The sequence below is a fragment of the Notolabrus celidotus genome, chromosome 8 (assembly GCF_009762535.1).
Source record: "Notolabrus celidotus isolate fNotCel1 chromosome 8, fNotCel1.pri, whole genome shotgun sequence".
Classification (NCBI taxonomy): Eukaryota; Metazoa; Chordata; class Actinopteri; order Labriformes; family Labridae; genus Notolabrus; species Notolabrus celidotus.
This window is the reverse complement of record NC_048279.1, coordinates 17,590,641-17,609,513: the sequence shown is the minus strand read 5'-3', so window position 1 is coordinate 17,609,513 and position 18,873 is coordinate 17,590,641. Positions and strand designations below refer to the sequence as shown.

The following is an 18,873-nucleotide window of genomic DNA, read 5'->3' as shown; positions in this document are numbered from 1 at the left end:
ACATTTCTGCAGACATCTTTTACATGTTTCTTAAAGTTTAGATTGGAGTCAATTGTTACGCCCAGAAACTTGAAATGTTGAACAATCTGTATTACCTCACTGTGACCAGAAGTCAAAGAAATACGATTTAGGCCAAAAACAGACACCAATTAGCTTATGGCATTGGTTGTGTTGTCTTTGGCATGGAGGAGAGCAGCTGTTAGTACTCTGTAATGTGCTGTCTTCTACAAGTATGTGGGCAATACAACAGTTAGCAGTCAAGTCATCAAGTCTAGGATTTAAGAGACCATGCAGTTTTGTTTTCCAATACATCCCTTCTTCAAACAACCACACGAGGGCAGCAAATCCTTGAAATGTAGCAGGTTATTCAGGTCTGCTAGCACTCAAACATATGATCATAAACATTATGTTTTAAATGCCTACCTGCTTTATCCACTCAGAATATGCTGCTGTAAAGCTCTGTGTGTGTTGAGCTTGTCTTTCTGTATCTTACTCTAACAAACATTCATCAAAGATTCATGTTGGTATCTTTGTCAGAAAAGTCATTATCAGCTATAACAGCTCTGAGCTGTTAGCAGAAAGACTGTCTTGTTAATGGAGAGAAAGTGGAATACAAATATTTAATAAGTTTCACAAAAAGCTTGTGATACGTTTATGATAACTGGGATCAGAATCTTGATCTGTCTCTTTAAGTTTATATTACATCAAATATTATGCCCTGGACACTGCATTAATCCGTGCTCATTATATTACCCTGAAACTGGCCTTATAGTTTGTCTTTGAGCATTTCAAGTTTGCAAAATATCTCCATGGTTTCAATGTAAAGCACCTGTCTGCTGCTGTGTGCCAGAAATAAAAACCCAGCCTTTATAAACCTTTAATATCTGTTTAAGGGTCGCTGTAAGGAATGAAGATTAACACAGCGACATATGCAGCATTCTCAATGGCCCCCTTGTAGTTTCCCTATGTTCAAGTTCATTGAGGGGGGAACTAATAAGAGGTTTGTAGCCTCAAACTCTAAAAGTTAACATGTGTTAGAAAGAGAGCTGCTGTAGGTGCTGAGACACACCCAAAGCTTTCATCTTCCAGAGTCAGCTTTTGACTGAGACCTCATTGAGTCCACAAAAAGACTGCAAACAACAAATCAACAAGTGCATCATTTGGCATGATGTCATGGTGACTAAAACAAAAGTTAAATAGGACAGCACAACATCCTTCTTTTAGTTTTTCTTTGTTGTATGTGATCACATAGTATGAGGCGTTGTGTATACTATCCCACTATGTCTCCATTTTGAATTGCCTATTAACCTAAAAGACAGCATACAAAAGAAGGCTTATGATGGCGATTAAATGGTGATACTGACTGCAGTATTTTGTCATTATGGTCTGTATCAGCATTCTGATCAGAGTCATAAATACTTTATTTATCCCGGGGAGGGAAATTTGGTCATTACAGTTGCTCTATACACAATAAGTTATACAAATACAATAATAAGCTATGTAGAAAATAAATATAATATTGATTGACAATAAACATACTTCCTTTTTGAGCAATTTTACTCTATTTACTCATTTACTCTAAGTCTTCAATGATGGAATTTCAAATTGTGTCTTAAAAACAGAGCGTGACAGTGTGAAGATTTGTCCAAATGCAAAAATATAAAAAGACCTGAAACATAGGAAAACACTTTATGACGCTGCTTGTGTGGATTGATAATTATATATTTGCATGTTTCCGATCAGTTATGAGGCAGACAACCAGAGACATGGCTGAAACAGAGGAAGATTTTAAAGCTCCAATAAAATATGTCATATTAATATTTAACCTAACAAGGGATGCACCAATCCTACTTTTCAGGTCCCGATACCGATACAGATACCTGGGCTTTGGTATCTGCCGATACCGATACTAGCCTTTTCGATCCCGGTATTGATTTAGCAATCTCTATTCTTTAATGTGAGGATAGAATCATGTTTTGGTGACTTTGTAAACCAAAATAAAGTTAACATTTTTAAACTGACAGTATCATTAGTCAAGAGATTATAAATATGTACCAGCAGTTTGGTGAGTTAATCTTCATAACCATGAGATATTGTAAACACAGAAAAGCATAGAACTGAGATGAATAAATCTGCCATATGGATCGGCACTATATATCGGCCCTTTGTCACCGATATCCGATCCGGCTTTTTGAGTCCGATCTAGCCGACGTCCGATACCAGGATCGGATCGGTGCATCCCTAAACCTAACTATGTAACTGTTGTCAAACAACAGCCATTTTGGCCGCAGGCTGCTATTGAGGGATATTGATGAATGCAACTCAAACCTTTAATTTTTTTGCATGTGGCAAGAGCTGGTTTTATTGCCTATGAAAACTCAACACAGATACAAGCAGAAAATCTTGGCACTGTAAAAAGAACAGAAGAATGCTTGGTGATTTCCCTTGTAAAGGTACAATTGAAAATTGATCTAATTAATTTAACTAGCAACAGTTTTTAGCTTTAAATGTATACAGTTGCTTCTCAGGTTTTACGGATGACGTCAGTTTATTGCATCAACAAGTATAGGCTAAGAGTGCAATTTAACTCTTTGAGTCTGTTGTTGTTTTTATCAGCGTGAACAAAATAAAATGTCTGCTTTTTTTTATGTGTTTTGACAAATTGTATGTCTACCTATAGTTATTTTGTTATAATATTTTTCTGTGCAGGTAAAGTTTGGTTAATGATACCTAATCTAAGTCTAATCACCTGTTGACTTAATGTATCATTCTTTTTTGGCAGCTCGTTTGCTGTGCACTCAAAATGCCCAACTGTTTTCAGAGTTTCAGGTTCGGGCCTGAATGACATCTGGTGTAAGTGTTAAGCATCCTCTTAATATTACATCCTTTATCAATATAACTTTTAATGGACCTGACTTCAGATCAGTCATTTTATGTTTTTTCATCCATCTTCATCTATCAAAGGTGTCTGGAATTCGGCTGCACGTCCAAGTGTTTCCTGCTTGTAGCCCCCCACCTTCCTCTCTTAGGGGGCCTTCAGGGGCCCCTGCCTGTCAAACACAGAGAGGTAAGTTCTGGCTTTATCGGAAATCCAGCAAAACACGAACACAGGGCCGGCATACAGAGTGGCTGCTAGTTACACTCCAGCTATGGCAACACTCCAGATCAGCTGTGAGAGAAACCACATTTCAGTCTTTCTGATAGGCTGAATAGACTGGGTATTGTCTGGGTAGGATGATTTGGGGTCCAGTTTCTTAAGTGGTTTGCCGCTTTGTCAGACTGTATGAATAAACAAAGACAGCGGAATCACTAGAAAGCAAGTCCACTATAACAACGTGGTTGCATTTACCATGATAATTTAATATCACTAAATAAACTCTGTCTATTTAGATCTATTTAGCAGTTTTAAAATCTACAAAGAACTGTCAGGGCGTTACAGCAGAATACTTAACATCATTGTGTCTTATCTTGACCTTATGAAGGATTTTCTTGTGTTGAGGTATTTGCATATGAAAAATGTGCATTAGTGCTGCACCATTACCAATCACTTTTGAATAAACATTGAAAGCACTAAAGCCTAAAAGAGTAGATTCATTGGTTGGATTACATGGATTTAGGGCAGATTTGCTGCAAGAAGGTGTTAATTACAAAGATGGAAATAGATCGAAGTAAAGGTGCAGTCCTGTGTGGTGTTGTTCCCCTCCTCTTTAATAACCGGGGCTGCACTCGCTCTCTAATTATTGCTAGCACAGCTTTAGGATTTACCCTCACAATTAGAGGAAAACATGGTTACTGTCCAATTACCCCTTCTCCCCACTTCTCTGACTACCCTAGCCTCTTGTTGAAAAGAAAAGGCCTTCGTCAGCTGCAGTGTTGCGTTATGAATTTCAAACCATATCCTGGGAAAGGACGAAATTAGGGAGAGAGACCCTGTGGAAAACAGACGTATTTGCATGGTGTGTGTGTGCTTGAAAGAGTGAGTCTGACAGAGCTGAGACAAGGACAAGAGACAGAAGGGGGGAGTGAGAACAGGGGGAGGTGTTTTACGTAGGATAAATGAATAGAAAGAAAAGGAATGAAGAAAGACAGAAAATGAGATGTAGGATGTAAGAAAATTGGGCTCACTCCTGGTTAAGTATCCCATGTGTTTAACCTCTCTTACACCTGACACCACAGCTTATGTAAGGGGAGTTATTTTCCCCGAGAAACTGAAACTTCCGTATTTGTTTCCAAAGCAGGCCACCATGAGCCCAGCCAAAGTCTGCTTTTTTTTCTCTGCTCAGACCTCTCACTCTTTCTCTTTCTCTTTTTGTGTTTGTTGTTTTATGGAGGGGTTAGATGCGGTCCAGATTGCTGTTGCCAATAGAGACAGTCTCATTCCACCTCTCCATTCATAAACAAATCACTCCGGCTCAGGACCTCTCAGCTGCTTCCGAGGGACAACAAGCTGAATTCTGATCTGTGTTTTGAAGTTCCCTCCCTCCGTCTTTTCTCTCCCATCCAATGCTTTTTGCTCCCCTCACATTTCCCCTCCTTCCTCACCCTGCCCAACTCACTCTTACTCCAGCCTCAGCAGGGCCGGACCACTGACTCTCTCCTCTGTGTGAATGTGTCAGGAAAGTGGTGTGCATGTGTGTGTGCGCATGTCTGCACTTCTTTTTACACTGAGAGCAAGCAGTCTTTAGGAGCGGTGGGCAGACTTTTCTCTTTAGAGTGTGAGAGAGAGGGAGAGGAGAGGAGACCCCTGTGGTGCTGTGATTTGACTAAACAAACAGCCTGGCTTAGAGCGGTACCTCCTCCAGTGGACTCCGGGGACAGCAGAGATTAACCTCAGACTCTGAACATCTGAGGGATCTTTACATCTGAAGCAGCAGTCCCTGTAGAGACAAGCAGCTGGAAATCTGTCCTCCGGTTTCAGAAGCAGGAGACCGGCTGCTCGGACAGAGAGGGAAGAGTCCTCTGGCTTTCAGGATCGCTGTGAAGGTGAGGGGTCTTTTTTCTCTGTCACCGTCAGGGAGTTTTACTTTTAGTCATGTCTGTTTAGCAGCTTTTGGCTGGAGTAGAGATAGATCATACAAAGCAGTTAAAATTCACTTGGCCTGCATGGGAAGCCCCCTGTGACGGATGCAATTTCATAGCTGTCGCTCTCAAAGCAGATGCACCTCATCCTTAAATCACTGTTTGTCTATTCAACTATCTTAAACTTGAAGTAATTCAACACCAAATGATTCAGAAATGTCTGTTTTTAACAGTTCAGTCTGTTTTGTTTTGAAGTGTTGTTGCTAGCTAACGATAATGTCTCTCTGTTGGTGGTAATTGTAACCCGCATACTTGAATGTGTACACAACAGGAATTACAATGTGAAAGAGTGGGGGCAACCTGTTCAAACAGCAACAAGTTGTTGGCTTGCATCTCTGTACATAGACACCTTCTCACCCTTTACGCTATGCAACTTTAACAATGTTTATCTTCCCGCTAAGAGAATACGTTTGACAAGGTATCCCATGGTCTGTCTCACACACATACAAACACACATACACACTGGCCTTTTTAGCACAAGCTGTTTGTGTGCGCTCCACTTTGTGCTTCACTGCTAAAGGGCTGTTTATTCAGCCCTCCTCAGTCACCCTGAGTGAACCGAGTCCTTAGAGCTAAACCATCACTCACTTTCCTCCCCTGTGAATGACCTCAAGAGAATCAATCTTCCTGCACAGATCTGCACAGAAAAGCTCATTGACAAGCTGCGGCTGTGAAGTGATATCTGACTTTGCGTCAGTCACTGTCATCAGCATCTTCTGTTTCTGTAAACTCCTCTCCTTTTAGTAATAACGTCTTATAACAGCTTCAAATTCTTAAATGTAAATCTCCCACAGAGCCGTGATTCAGTCTCGTCTGAGGAACACAGCGCCGAGCAGACACAAACACAAGGTTGAATCATCTCCTCACATTCATCACTGGAGAAGCTTTAAGTACTGGAGTGAGTTACATTTGTGCAATGTGAGCTATTTCATGGCCCATACACATGTGGCATCCATGTCTTTACTCTCTAATCCCGCCATATGTTTTGCACCTGAAAGCCCTCCCACTTCCTTATGAGGTTGCATCTGGGGTGTTAAGATGTATAGTTAGTTAACTGCACATTCATCTTCTGCATACAGATGACCTCTCTGATATGGGGGCACCTGATTAAGCACGAGTTGTCATCAAAACTATGTTGGCATGTGTTTTGTGTTGTCTGCTTTCCTCCTCTGCAGTGAGGAGTTTCCTTTTGAAGTCTTTGATCCTCTTTGGCTCTGTGGATATTTTGGTCCAGACATTGTCTTGTACTGTTGTTACAGAGGAGCCGTTGGAAAATTGCATGCATGTCATACTTCCATTGACAGCATTTGACACAACAGCATTCATATCATAGTTTTATAACGGCTGGATTTCTTTTTGCCAAACATTTCGCCGCTGTACAAAAGAACTCTGACATGGTTTTGCTGAATGGATCTGTAAAGTATAGTAAAGTTTTATTTGTCTTCTGATCGGAGGGGCTTTCTCTTCCTGTGCGTCAGGCTGCTGGTATGCACAGCAGCAGAACTCTTCTCCTACTCTGATGCAGCACAGCGCAGTCGGCTCTATTCCCCCTGGCCTGCAGACCTAATCCTTCGTCATCAGCTGTTTCCTGGCTCTCTGGCCTCTCTGCATGCCGGAGAAAATGTGCTTCACATTATGACCATGCAGAAAACATGCCAGGAGTCTGATTCAGCTCATATGTGCCAGTATGTAACAGTTTGAACTTGAAGCAGAACGTTGTGAAGCACATTGAATCCATTCTGTCCTCTTGTGATTCATCCCCTGATGGCAGAACACAGATGTTCAGCCATCAGACTCTCAAAGCTAAAGTGATGTTAATCTTTAGATCAGAATGAAAATGAAGTTTCAAAGTAATTTAAAGCACTCATTCACGCTCTCATATAACTCTTTAAGTTATTGTTTTTTCAAGCACAGTCGCCTCTGACTAATCGTGTGGTGGTCAATCATTGGCTGATTCATGATTCATCACTCATACCTATGAATTGAGCTGTTGTTTCTTTGATACTCTGTCCACTTCATGTTCCTTCAGGTCACTGCTTCTTTAATGTTATATACTTAAAGGCTCTTATTTGACTCATATATGCTTTAATGAAGAGCGCTAAGTGGATACAGCATCCTGCTTGGCTGCCTGTCCATCTGGCCTCCCCCTTGGTCCCTTTTTCTCTTTCCCCCTCCCGCCCACTCACACAAAGCTGACAAGCAGCTGCATCTCATCTTCAGGCAGAGAGCACACACAGTCCTACGGAAGAGTGTTCCTGGGTTATAATATCAAACTCTTGGGAAATTATCCTCAAAAAGTTAGAAAGGTGTCATTTTCAAACATGGAAGAGAGATGTTGTACAGATGTATTGGTACAGTGATGGAAGGTAACTAAACTTTTACTTTTAGTAAACTTTAAATTCATAATAACAAACAGCACTTTTCCCCCTAACTTTCAACTTGCAATTAATTAAGTTATTAGGAATAAGCTCATTGATTATCAAATTGCATAAAGTTTTTTTAAAAGAACTACAGTGTAAATGTCACAATAAGGGCCTGTGTCCACTAACAATGTCTTTCGATCCAGCAGCGGCTGTTTTCTATACAAAATCAATTCAACATTATAAACATCCTCAGCGCAATACAGCTTTCGTACCAGCTGCTCCTTGTCGCTGCTCTCACAGAGCTCTCTGTAGAAGATAATCCATCTTTGGAACACCACGTATCCATCAATGTAACGTCTCCATCACTGACTAATCAAAGACAAGAAGGGGCGGGACTTCCAATATCAACTTTAACAACATTGGCTGAAGTCCTAATGGGACTTTCACTTATCTTTGTTTTAAAGGGATATTTCATTTTTTTTGAGTGGGGTTGCATGAGTTTTTAATCACTGGTTGTAGAGGCCACAACGGATTCTGCTCAGTTCGTCCCCTGTGATGAGAAACTGCAGGAAGAAATGAGCCAAAATAACCCAGTTTTAAATTGATCTCTGCCAAATATCAGCACCGATAATCGGCCCGGTTGATTATCGGTCTATCCCTAATACAGACATGACTGTTATATCAACCTTGAAGTGTATTTCCCAAATTTTCAATCTGTTCCCATTAGAATTTAAAATGTTCAGGGCTCTTAAAGGTTTGTAAACATTCCACATTGCATTACTACTTGTGCTCAAGTAAAGGACTTGCCCTCTTTTCCCTACACTATAGGGGTGCAACACTAGAGGGATACTACACTCTGCTCTCTAGCTTTACCACATGAAAACACAGATTTTCAGCAGGAGGTTTTGTCCTCCATCTGAATCTTTTTAAGCTCCCTCTTTTTCTTTCTGGACTTAGTGCTGTCCAACAAAAACATGCTGGAGTTGGAGATACTGTGCAGCAAGACGGGAGGACAAAGGAAACACGTCTGTTGCTTTTACAAGATAAGAAAAACCTTCATAGTGGAAAACTGAGACTTATTTGGATTTCTCTCAGTTTGTCTTACGGTTATATACTGCTTTCAGTGATAACATCTTAGAGCTATGGGGGTATTTATCTTCTGATTTGGTAATACCCATGCATAGAAAGGAACACCCAAAAGAGCTATTTGAGGATTGTTTTCTGTAAATGTCAAAGTTACCTTCACTCTGCATGCTCTTGCCAAAAGTGCACATGTAAACTGTCACCCAGATTGATGCTTTCCTGCCACCATGTTCCCTCCTTCTCCCTCATCCTTCTAACATTATCGTGTTCAGGGAAACTTCGGAATTTTAAAGCCAGTTACCCCTAATTGTATTCAGCTGTTCCTGTTTCTTATTTTCAGGGGGCAGTGGGTGTGGATGAGTGGAGGGATGGAGGGATGGAAAGTGTAGCTAGGATCTATTTCTCACGAGGCAGGTCGGGGGGCTTATACCCTTAAGTGTTGGTTTGATGGCCGGTGTGCAGGAAAAGGGAGGGTCACATCATGCAGAGGGCTGGGGAGGTCTCACAAGAAAAACGTAGGAGGATGTGGTGCTGCTTATGCTAGCAAATATATCTGATTTCCAATCTATTCCCTGTGAGCTTAAACAGTTCAAACAGACTGGGGCTAACATGCATAATTACAGCCTAACTAGCAGCAACCCTGCTTTAGTTTTCATATCTTAATCATTCTTCCTCTATTTACGTTCCAAAATGAGGAGAAAATTAGATCATTAAGCTGATATCAAACACTGGCCACATCTGAGGCTGTCGTTGTACACCCGTCTCAATTTTACCCTGAAGTCCTTTACATCCCCCCTGCTGCCACTACAAACAGCATTTATGGCTCTGTTTGAAAGGGAGCAAACCCAAATCCACAGTTTCCCAAACATGTGTTTCCGCAGCATGAGAACAGAGTCTCTTTGGTCGCTGAGGTGAGACCACTCACAGTCACTGTCTCCTCATGCAGCAGAGAACAAAACTTAAGACAGATTCATAATCAGAAATAAGAGTGCATGCTTTTTGTATGTCACACAATCTGGTAATGCAAACTTGAGATGGTTTGCAGCTTCTAGCTCTAAAGTTACAGGAAAGAAGCTGTTGTTTTCGCTGATGCAGAAGTTTTCCAAGCAATGTCTTCATCTTTGTATTTAATTTCACTTCAAACTGTTTTGGCTACTTTTGCAATGACTACTGTTTTTGTGCCTCAATCTGTCCAACAAATGCTAACTCAGAAATAGCTATTATGACTTTAAATTTCAGACGTGCATTTCAGTTTTTATCAAAGCTGTAATGATTAACATGTAATTCATCAATACATCCGTGTGCAATGGTATAGTGGTGGCATGTAGTGCCAAAACAGCATTGGATGATTGCCTAACTCTGCAGCTTTTAAGGCTCCTAACAGTCTACAAAAGCAGACTGCACACTGAAGCATTTCCTGCTTATAATAACTCACATATTCTAACAGCATGTTGATGACATGTGTGCCATCAGAGCTTAAAAACAGCCTTCTCCTCATGAGCCTGCAGTTCATCAGTCATTATTACAGCTCTGGTAATGTACGTTATCTGTATTAGTCATGTAGGGAGACGGGGAGCACAGAGGGTCTCCTGCTGAGGGACCAGAAGGTTTTCCTCTGGGACCAGGGGGGTTAGTGTGATAAAAATGGAGGTTTGTTTAAACAAAGACGCACACGGGGTCATTTTTTTCCCACAGAGCTCGCCAAAGTCTGGCTGTTCAGAGATGCGTCAATAACTCAAAATAAACCTTCTGAAAACACAAAAAAAAGGATGAGCAAACATACATGATGAACGTCCTCTAAAGAGTCCAGTGTCAGTTCATATTCTGTCTTATCTGAGCTACGATTGTTTGCATTGGAAAGAAGTGACCACAAAATTTGGATATGTTTGTTTTGCATATCGTAGCTTCCAGTACCCTGTGTGTGTGTGTGTGTGTGTGTGTGTGTGTGTGTGTGTGTGTGTGTGTGTGTGTGTGTGTGTGTGTGTGTGTGTGTGTGTGTGTGTGTGCGTGAATTTGTGTGTGTGTGTGTGTGTGTGTGTGTGTGTGTGTGAGATGTAAGGTCGTGTGTGTGCTCCCTCTGCTGTCCCACTCTGTGCTTTGATGTGGTGCTTTCCCATAAATTGTATTCTGTATGTCTGCGTGCTGTCTTTTCTGTCTTTTTTTTCCACTGTCTGCTGCAGTGTGCAGCACCCTTGCGGTGTGTCTATGTCTTGTCATGCTTTGCCATTGGTGTAATTGGTCTGTTTTTCCATGTTGATTGTTTTTTTAAACCTCTTTTCATCCCCTTTATCTGCACTTTGTTCTTGTCTTTACTCACTCCTGATTGTGAGTTTACATATTTTCTGTACAGCCTGTTATTCAGAGCAGCTTTTTTTCTTCATGAAAATTTCATCATGTGCAGGTTTTCTTCTTCTCATTGTGGTATTTCTTGTTATTTTCTTGAGTATTTGGTCAGTGGTTATTGTGGTCTGCTGTGTCATTGATGAATCTCTGCTTTACACCCACCCAAGGCTCGAAAATGTCTCTCTTTACAGGAAGTCAGAGCTCTCCAGCTGCACTTTGAGAGGCCTTTACGTACATCTTTCTCTCTTTTGTTGTAAATTACACTTTTTTCCCCCTCTTTCTCTAAGTGAAATCTCCTCCCCTCGGGACGTACTGAAGCAAACATTTGGCTTCAAATATTGCTCAAACCGAAGTTCCCACCTCTCCGTGCACTGCTTCATCACTGCCAGATGTTGCAACATGCAGCTACAGTATACATAGATAATCCCAGTGGTGGGATTACGGTCTGCTGAGGGACTGGGGCACTGCGTGGGCTGTATGCGCCCCGCTGAGGTTGATTTTAGCGTTCCTCCTCATTAGTGGGTGACACTTTGAGTGTAGCAGGGCTGTTTATGAAAACCAGGAGGGGTCAACCAGCCACCAAAATTCCCAGCATCTGTGGGAAAGCTTGTACGGTGGGATAACAGTTTATCCGTCATGGTGATTACTGTGCCATCACTTGCATAAACACTGCTTGTTTTTTTCAGAACTCCAAGGTCATTGCAGAAAAGGAATATCCTGTTTCAAAGGTTAAAAAGACAACAATAAACAATACTTAGAAGAAAATGTTTTTCAGATTTTTAAATCATCTTTTAAACCCCTCATATGATCCTCAGTTTGAGAACTGCTTGACCTGACTTAATGAAAGCATGTCTTGGATGTATCTTGTTGTAAAATGTCTCAAACAGCACTCTGTTGTCACTTTGGCATGAGAACCACTTTGAACTTCTCTGAAACATTGTCAAACCTTCTTGGCAGATTCACTCTAATGTGCTGACCCTTGTAACATGTCATAGCTTTGTTTGCTCCCTCTCTTGCACAAAAACAACCATCTTGTTTTCAGTGCCTCCTCAGCCCAAAATAAAAACTCTTGCAGGTTCAAGCAGCAATAAATCTCATGTTCTCCCAAACCAAACCATGTCTTGTGCCTTCTCATGGCTCTCTGGTCAGCACATCCTATACTTGAATGTGAGATTCCTTCAAAGGCCTCCGTTTTAAGTCCCTCGCTGCCCATCGGTCAACACCAAACCTCATCGTGTTGCAATAGCCAAACATTGTTTTTCCGTCTTTTTCAAAGACAGTTAGAGCTTAACAAACTGATATTCTTGTGCAGCAAAGGATGTTTTCCTATATTTGATCTTAGATGGAAAGTCCCCTCCTGCTGTCGCCCTAATGTAGCTCTTTGGCTACTTTTAGAAAAAGCAGCCAGTCACAATAACATTTGTTATTTCTGATGCTGCCAAGTGACACATGCCGTTGGTTGTCACAGCATTTGGCTGTTGTCTTCAAAAGTCATCGTCGCTGACACTGAGGTTAGTGGTTCTGGTCAGCGTTGATGTATGGCTTCCTCAGCAGACCGTCCCTCGTCCGTGGCTGCTGGGGCCTTGGGGGGATAAGGCGACCCCCCCCCCTCTCCCGTCGTCATCACCGAAAGGGTCCCAAGTGTATCAGCGGTCCTGGGAAAGTTTTAGGGAAGTGCTGTGGGAACGTGAACTGTACGCAGAGACCAGTGACAAGAAGGGGAAGAGGGGGAGAGCTATATGTGTGTGTGTGTGTGTGTGTGTGTTCGAGTGAGAGAGATGGAGAGGTGAAGTGTGATACAACTTGTGCGTATGTGTTCAGTGTGAGTGTGTGTGTTAGGGCATGTAGCGTGTATTATGTTCAAGTAAGAACGTAGCTATGTGCGTGGGCATGTGTACAAACTTCACTACAAAAGAAAAAAAACATCTCTCTTTCTCTCTCTCTCTCTCTCTCTCTCTCTATCCCTATCTCTCTCTCTCTTTCTCAATCTCTCCTTCTCTCCTCTTTATTGAAAGCAGGAGGTGGGGGAGGAAACAGACCAGTCATGTTTTTGGAGCAACTCAAGAACTTTTCGTTTTGGGAGCGGAAGTGCCAAAGGCTGTTAATTTAGAGAGACAATGTGTATCTGGTTTGAATAACTGGAGTTGGGTTGTTCGTGAAACTTTTTGGACTGCAGCATCAATACTCAACTGGTTAGACCCTTCATCTTTTTTTTTAAGTCTTCAAGATATATTTAGGAAAGTTCAGTCCCTTTGCTGCACTTTTAAAGATAGATACACTCTTCCAGGTGGTGATGTCAGGTATGCTCAAGGGGTAGATAAAAACTGAGATGAATCTCTATATTTTTGATAAGACAGTGTTATCTCAAATATAAAACACATGTTCTATTACATCATTCACAAAGATAGCCCAGCTTCTTAAAATAGAGGTTGTAAAACTGGATCGCATTATTGAGTAAAGACACTAAATGTGGCAAGATTTCTCAAGATACGTTTCACAATTTTTCCACTGCCTCCCACCTTCTCTTCCTTCTCCACCCTCGCTCTTCCCAAGCACCACTCTTCCGCCCTCTCTCTCTTTCCCACCCTCTCTTGCGTACAGGCCTGTGATCCATCCTTAACTGTTTCCAGACATCTGCGTGCTGCAGGCTTGAACCCCCCCCCCCCCCCCCCCCCCCCCCCTCATCTGCTTCCAAACACAATAACAAACCATTCCTCCCCTCTTCAGCCTTTTCTTCTTCCTCTTTATTGTGCAGTGAAATGTAGGCTAAAGATGGAGATGGTTTAGCAAGAAGTCACTCCCCCTGTAAACCTGCCACCTCATGAATGTCTCACATCTTTGTAGTGCAGCATCATATCAGCAACCTTTCTCAATCCTACCTACGCTGCACTGTCAGCATCGCATGTGAATGCCCCAATTTTCACTTTTGTTTACACCCAAACTAATTAATTGCTCAGCACGGCTCTAGAATAGCTAGGGTGCAGCATTGTTGCCAGCGAGCGTGTTGCAGAGCTGCACACAGTGACCCGTTTGTTGGTGGGCAGAATGCTGGTGAAACAGGAACAAAAAGGGACACACATTGTCGCTCTGTCCGGATGCAGTGAGGCATCAAATACCTTCAGAGAATCTGGGGGCACACCACAAACCAGAAAGGGACGAAGGGTGACAACATACTCAAACATGTTGTTTGTTTCATTTAATACTACCAAGTTTTAGGTCTTCTTCTGTAGTTCTAACTTTTTTTTTAACTCCTTTGTACACACTTGCGCCCAGTACACCATGGTAGAGAAATTAAGACAAACTTACATTTCTTAATGTTTTCTTTCTTTCAACCTGGTCTCCACTGAATGTGTTTTGGACAGAGTGAATGTTCCCTGAAATACTAACAGGGGCAACCCATGAGGAAACTTATATCCTAAAAAGGATATAGTAAGTTAATCAGCATTATCTCTTCTATTTCCAAGCAGAACAAAGTGCTTTGAAGGTGCCGCCATGAGGAGGGTGACGCCATCCACGCTCCACCTGACAGTCACAGGTAAGAACTTATAATAATAAAGAGACACAATGGCATCTGCATCACCACACTGCAAAAACTCAAAATCTTACCAAGTGAAATTGTCTCATTTTTCAGTCAAAATGTCTTATCCCACTTGATTTAAGATACATTAACTTAACAAGTAACATTTGAGCAAGATAGAGGGACTTGTTTTAAGACAATGCATCTTAAATATCTTGTTAAGTCAAACAATCTTGAAATGATCTTGTCTTGAGTTGTAATTTAGAAGAAACAAGGTTTATTTTACATTTCATACATTTTTCAAGCTGAGATCTTATTTGTAGAAGACGGATAATCTTGATCTAAGACAAACACTTTACTTGGTTTAAGTAAATGCATTTTATTGGAGAATCTATCAGAAAACAGCTCCACTGATGAAGAAAGAAAGAAAGAAAGAAAGAAAGAAAGAAAGAAAGAAAGAAAGAAAGAAAGAAAGAAAGAAATTGTTTTTTTTTAAAGGGTGGGTTACTGTTTTCAGGCACTGTTTCTTCTAAATCAGATACAAATATACATCCTCAAACTACATGCACGCAATGAAACACCTACTTTTGAGCATACCCGGCTTATCCTAAAAAACAACATGACTGAATATTAGTATATCCAGCTCACTATGACAAGACATTATATCTCAAAATGCTTAAATTAAATTTTGTAATCTTATTTCAAGTACAAGATGGTCTTAAAGTTAGAGAAGTGCTGATATAATACAACTCAAATTAAGGTGAATATATCTCAAATGAAGAAGTTGACATGAAATGTATTAGTGCAAAAATCTTTTTTTGAGTGAAAAAATACTAATTGTTATCATTCCTGTCTTATTCTGAGACACTAAGCTTTAAAATACTGGTAAAATATTGCTTAAAATAAGTTTTCCCTGCTAATTTTAAGATCATTTTTCTAAATGTTATGTCTTATTTTAAGAAATCTTAACAAGCAAATTTTCACTTGTTCTATTGGCAGATTCTTTTGCTTTTTTTTTTTTCAGTGCAGCTCATTTTTCAGAGAAGCACTGTTTCTTTTTTTTTTATGTTTTATTTAGAAATTGTCAATTTGCAAACAAATAACAGCTACAGAGGAGACACTTCGTCTACACGGGTAAATAAAGACAAAAAGGATTGTTAAAATTTGCTGTTTCTGGTATCAAGGTTTTAAAACAAGGTACACCCACATTTTCCAGAGAGCTAAAATGTTTGTCTTGGTAGCCATGCCATATATAGTATTGTCTTTTCTTGTCCAAATTAAGCTGAGAGGGTCACAGCATCCACAAAACAGACCCTTTTTTTTTCTATTTATTTACAGACAGTGAGAGATAACACAACACTTTGATGTTAAGTAAAACAGATGCATTCAAACCGACCCTTGTCATTTTAAACCTATCCTTCACTGACAAAACATCATTATCCTCCCACATTTTCATCCCAGACATCTCATATCCTTCATCATGAAAAGACAGAACAGGATCTGGCATGTGTTGTTAACCTAACCTTTGCCCTCATGCTGCCGTCTCTTTCACCTCTAACCTGACCTCTTCTCCCTTGTTTGTGCCAAACAAAGCTCTGCTGTATCTCTGCGCCACGCTGAGCTGTGTGGAGATCACACCCGATGAGAAAGACCTTGTCCTTTCCGAGGGCTCCTCTTTCTCCTTCACCTGCTCCGGCTCGGGAGAGACCACCTGGGCCTTCAAGAGGGATGATGTGCCATACTTTCAGGTGGAGCAAAATCAAAGTGGTGGTCAAAGCTTCACTGTCGAGCAAAGCAGTGCCACATCAAGTGTGTTGACTCTGTGGAATGTGAGCTGGAAGCACAGTGGGGTGTATCAGTGCCTTGATCGACACACCAGGGAAACTAAGGAGGTGTCTGTTTTTGTCCCAGGTGAGCCCTGGTTTGTTTATCTGTGACTTAAATGGTAACACATGTAAAAGACATATTGTATTGATTTATTAAGTTGTAACACTGTAGTTTCATCATCATAAAAAGCGTCCTGTATCTGTCCACAGACCCTGAAGTTTGGTTCATCGAGGGCTCACACGGCATGGTAACAAAGACCAGTGAGGAGAGCACCATCCCATGTGTGGTCACCAACCCAAACATCAATGTCACCCTGTATGAGAGGGACACAGAGTTGCCTATAAAGGGGGTTTATGTCCCTAGTGAGGGGTACAAGGCACGCCTGGAGGACAGGACCTATATGTGTCGTGGAGAGATGAATGGAGAGGTTCAGGAGTCTCAGGCCTTCTACGTCTTCAGCATTGTCGGTAGGTGTTCAGCTTAAAGATAATGAGTATATCAGTGCAACATTAAGATACTCATAAAATCTTTATGTCCATTCATTTGAACAGCTTATGCAGCATATTCTAAAAGTTAAGTAGTCAAAGTGCTGCACTTAGTCCAGAATAATAAGTAATTCCTGTAGTATCACATGTGCTTTTGCAACCTTTTACTTCTCTGGTAAAAGATTTGCAACTTGAAGGTGTGATTTTCTCAATCTCGTGCACTCACAAAAGCCAGAAACAGTACATTTATTAACTAATACTGATGGGAATTGATTTACTTTTTAACTATTCACAGTTTTGATATTTTTTTTCTGCATAGTATTTGGATAAATCACTTCACCACCATCTCTCCTCCTCTCCCCACACACTCTCCCCTTCCCCTCCCAGTCCCAGAGGCCATCGACGCCTACGTCAATGCGTCGAAGACCGTCCTGAAACAGGGCGAGTCGCTGACAGTAAACTGCACGGTTCAGGGAGTGGAGCTGGTGTTTTTTTCCTGGGATATCCCCAACAGAGAGGTGAGTAGGAGTGAAGCAGAACAAGCACTTTTGTTCAGCTTTCCCTTTGCGATCACTCTCCGGTCTAAAGCCAAACTGCATCAAGATGTGGAGACACTCCTCAATTTTTATCCGTGTAAAAAATCTCTGAAACATGTGGTGTTGGTAATAATCAGTTCAGCTTGGTTTCCTGTTTGGATCTTTATATAGACAGTTAAGCTCCCCAGAGAAGTTCAGCTCTTTTCATCAACATTTTGAAATGTTAACCCAAAATCATATCACTCAAGGGGGCAGCCTGAATTAATGTTCTGCATAAAGAGGTTTCATGATAATAAAATATCTCATCTTAATAATTTCACCCTCTCTTCAAGATCAATGAGGTGGAGCCCCTGACAGACGTGTTGTCCGCCATGAACATGCGCTCCTGTCTGATCTTCCCTCAGACCACAGTGGCCCATAGTGGAAACTACATCTGCCATGTTCACGAGGGTGTCCAAGACCAGACGGCCTCTGCCAGCATCAACATCACTGTGCTCGGTTAGAGCAACACACACGCACATGCACAGAGGAACTATAACAAACTGATGCCCAGCAGGTTATTATTATGTTTAGCTGACAGACAGAACACTGCTTATTATGTAAACCATCACCAGTCAAGGTGAGAGAGGTGCGTCTTTTTAAGGAAATGAAGACGTCTTCTATTTATTTATGTTTAAAGTGTCAGAAGAACCACAGTCATGGTGTGGATGCTCTTTAAAACAAAGCTTTCAACCTGGGGGTAGGGTAACTCTATATTTAGACTCTTAGAAATAAACTCCAGTACATACAGTAAGTCTAGCATCAAAGGCAAAATATGATCCTGCAAACATCTGGGCCAATAAAAGCAGAGTTCATCATTCTATATTTTTCTTCCTTATTCCTTTTCGGACAGTCACTGCGGGCCTTTGGATCTAAAAATGATACTCTTTCTGCAGTGAGGTGTGTTATGTTTATGAAATCCTTAAATAACTTGAACCAATGTGCTTCTGTGAAACTCAGACAGTTTAGTCGTTTTTTCTGGACGTCTCAGTGGAAAAGACCGGTACTGTCTTGCCTCAGAGGGTTAGCAGCCAACAGAAGCACTAAAGGAAATTGTCTCTTGCCTACCTTCCAGTGCATCTTTAATATTTTCAACACTTCAATCATTTCACAATAATATAATCATTTTCAAATATTTCTAAAACGACTTGTGTAAAAGAGACTTCATGTTGCAATTAAACCTATACGAGCTAGATATTCAAAGCTTATTAGTCTTTGAGCTAATTTTTGTTCCTCCTGCTTGCAACTTCACCGTTTGGCTTTCTTTCATACCTGGAAGTAAAATGATTTTCTGACCACAGCTTGTATAAAATGAGTATTACAAGCTCGGCATTAAACTACAAGCAAACAAGTCGGTGGAGAACATGTTAAAGGAGTTAAAGGAGTGAATACCAGACTTTGATTTCTTCAAAACAGACAAATTTCCAATTCTAACAGCATACTTATGTGCTCAATTTCTTATTAATGTGTAAACAGGTAAATAATCAAGAATAGGTTTACTTCATTGAAGGCAAATTTGTGTCACAGATTGTTGATGCCTCTCCAAAGTAGCAAAAAAAACAACACAAATAGTACAGTATAACAATGTCTAACAAGGCACC

The 18,873-nt window shown here is 41.0% G+C and overlaps 1 protein-coding gene across 3 annotated transcripts in view; it reads left to right on the top strand.

Annotated features, from left to right (window-relative positions):
- The window catches only part of pdgfrb (platelet-derived growth factor receptor, beta polypeptide), a 35,039-nt gene that overhangs the window by 1,751 nt on the left and 14,415 nt on the right, over nt 1-18,873 (top strand). The window contains exons 2-9 of one of the 3 annotated variants that reach the window (XM_034690249.1): nt 2,783-2,853; nt 2,965-3,067; nt 4,617-4,983; nt 14,336-14,403; nt 15,979-16,296; nt 16,422-16,679; nt 17,085-17,215; nt 17,566-17,731. In XM_034690249.1, the coding sequence (XP_034546140.1) occupies nt 14,361-14,403; nt 15,979-16,296; nt 16,422-16,679; nt 17,085-17,215; nt 17,566-17,731 (916 nt within the window). In that variant the 5' untranslated portion in view covers nt 2,783-2,853; nt 2,965-3,067; nt 4,617-4,983; nt 14,336-14,360. Of the gene's footprint in view, nt 1-2,782; nt 2,854-2,964; nt 3,068-4,331; nt 4,984-14,332; nt 14,404-15,978; nt 16,297-16,421; nt 16,680-17,084; nt 17,216-17,565; nt 17,732-18,873 lie in introns of all 3 variants that reach the window. The other 2 variants (XM_034690248.1, XM_034690250.1) reach the window with 2 other exon arrangements.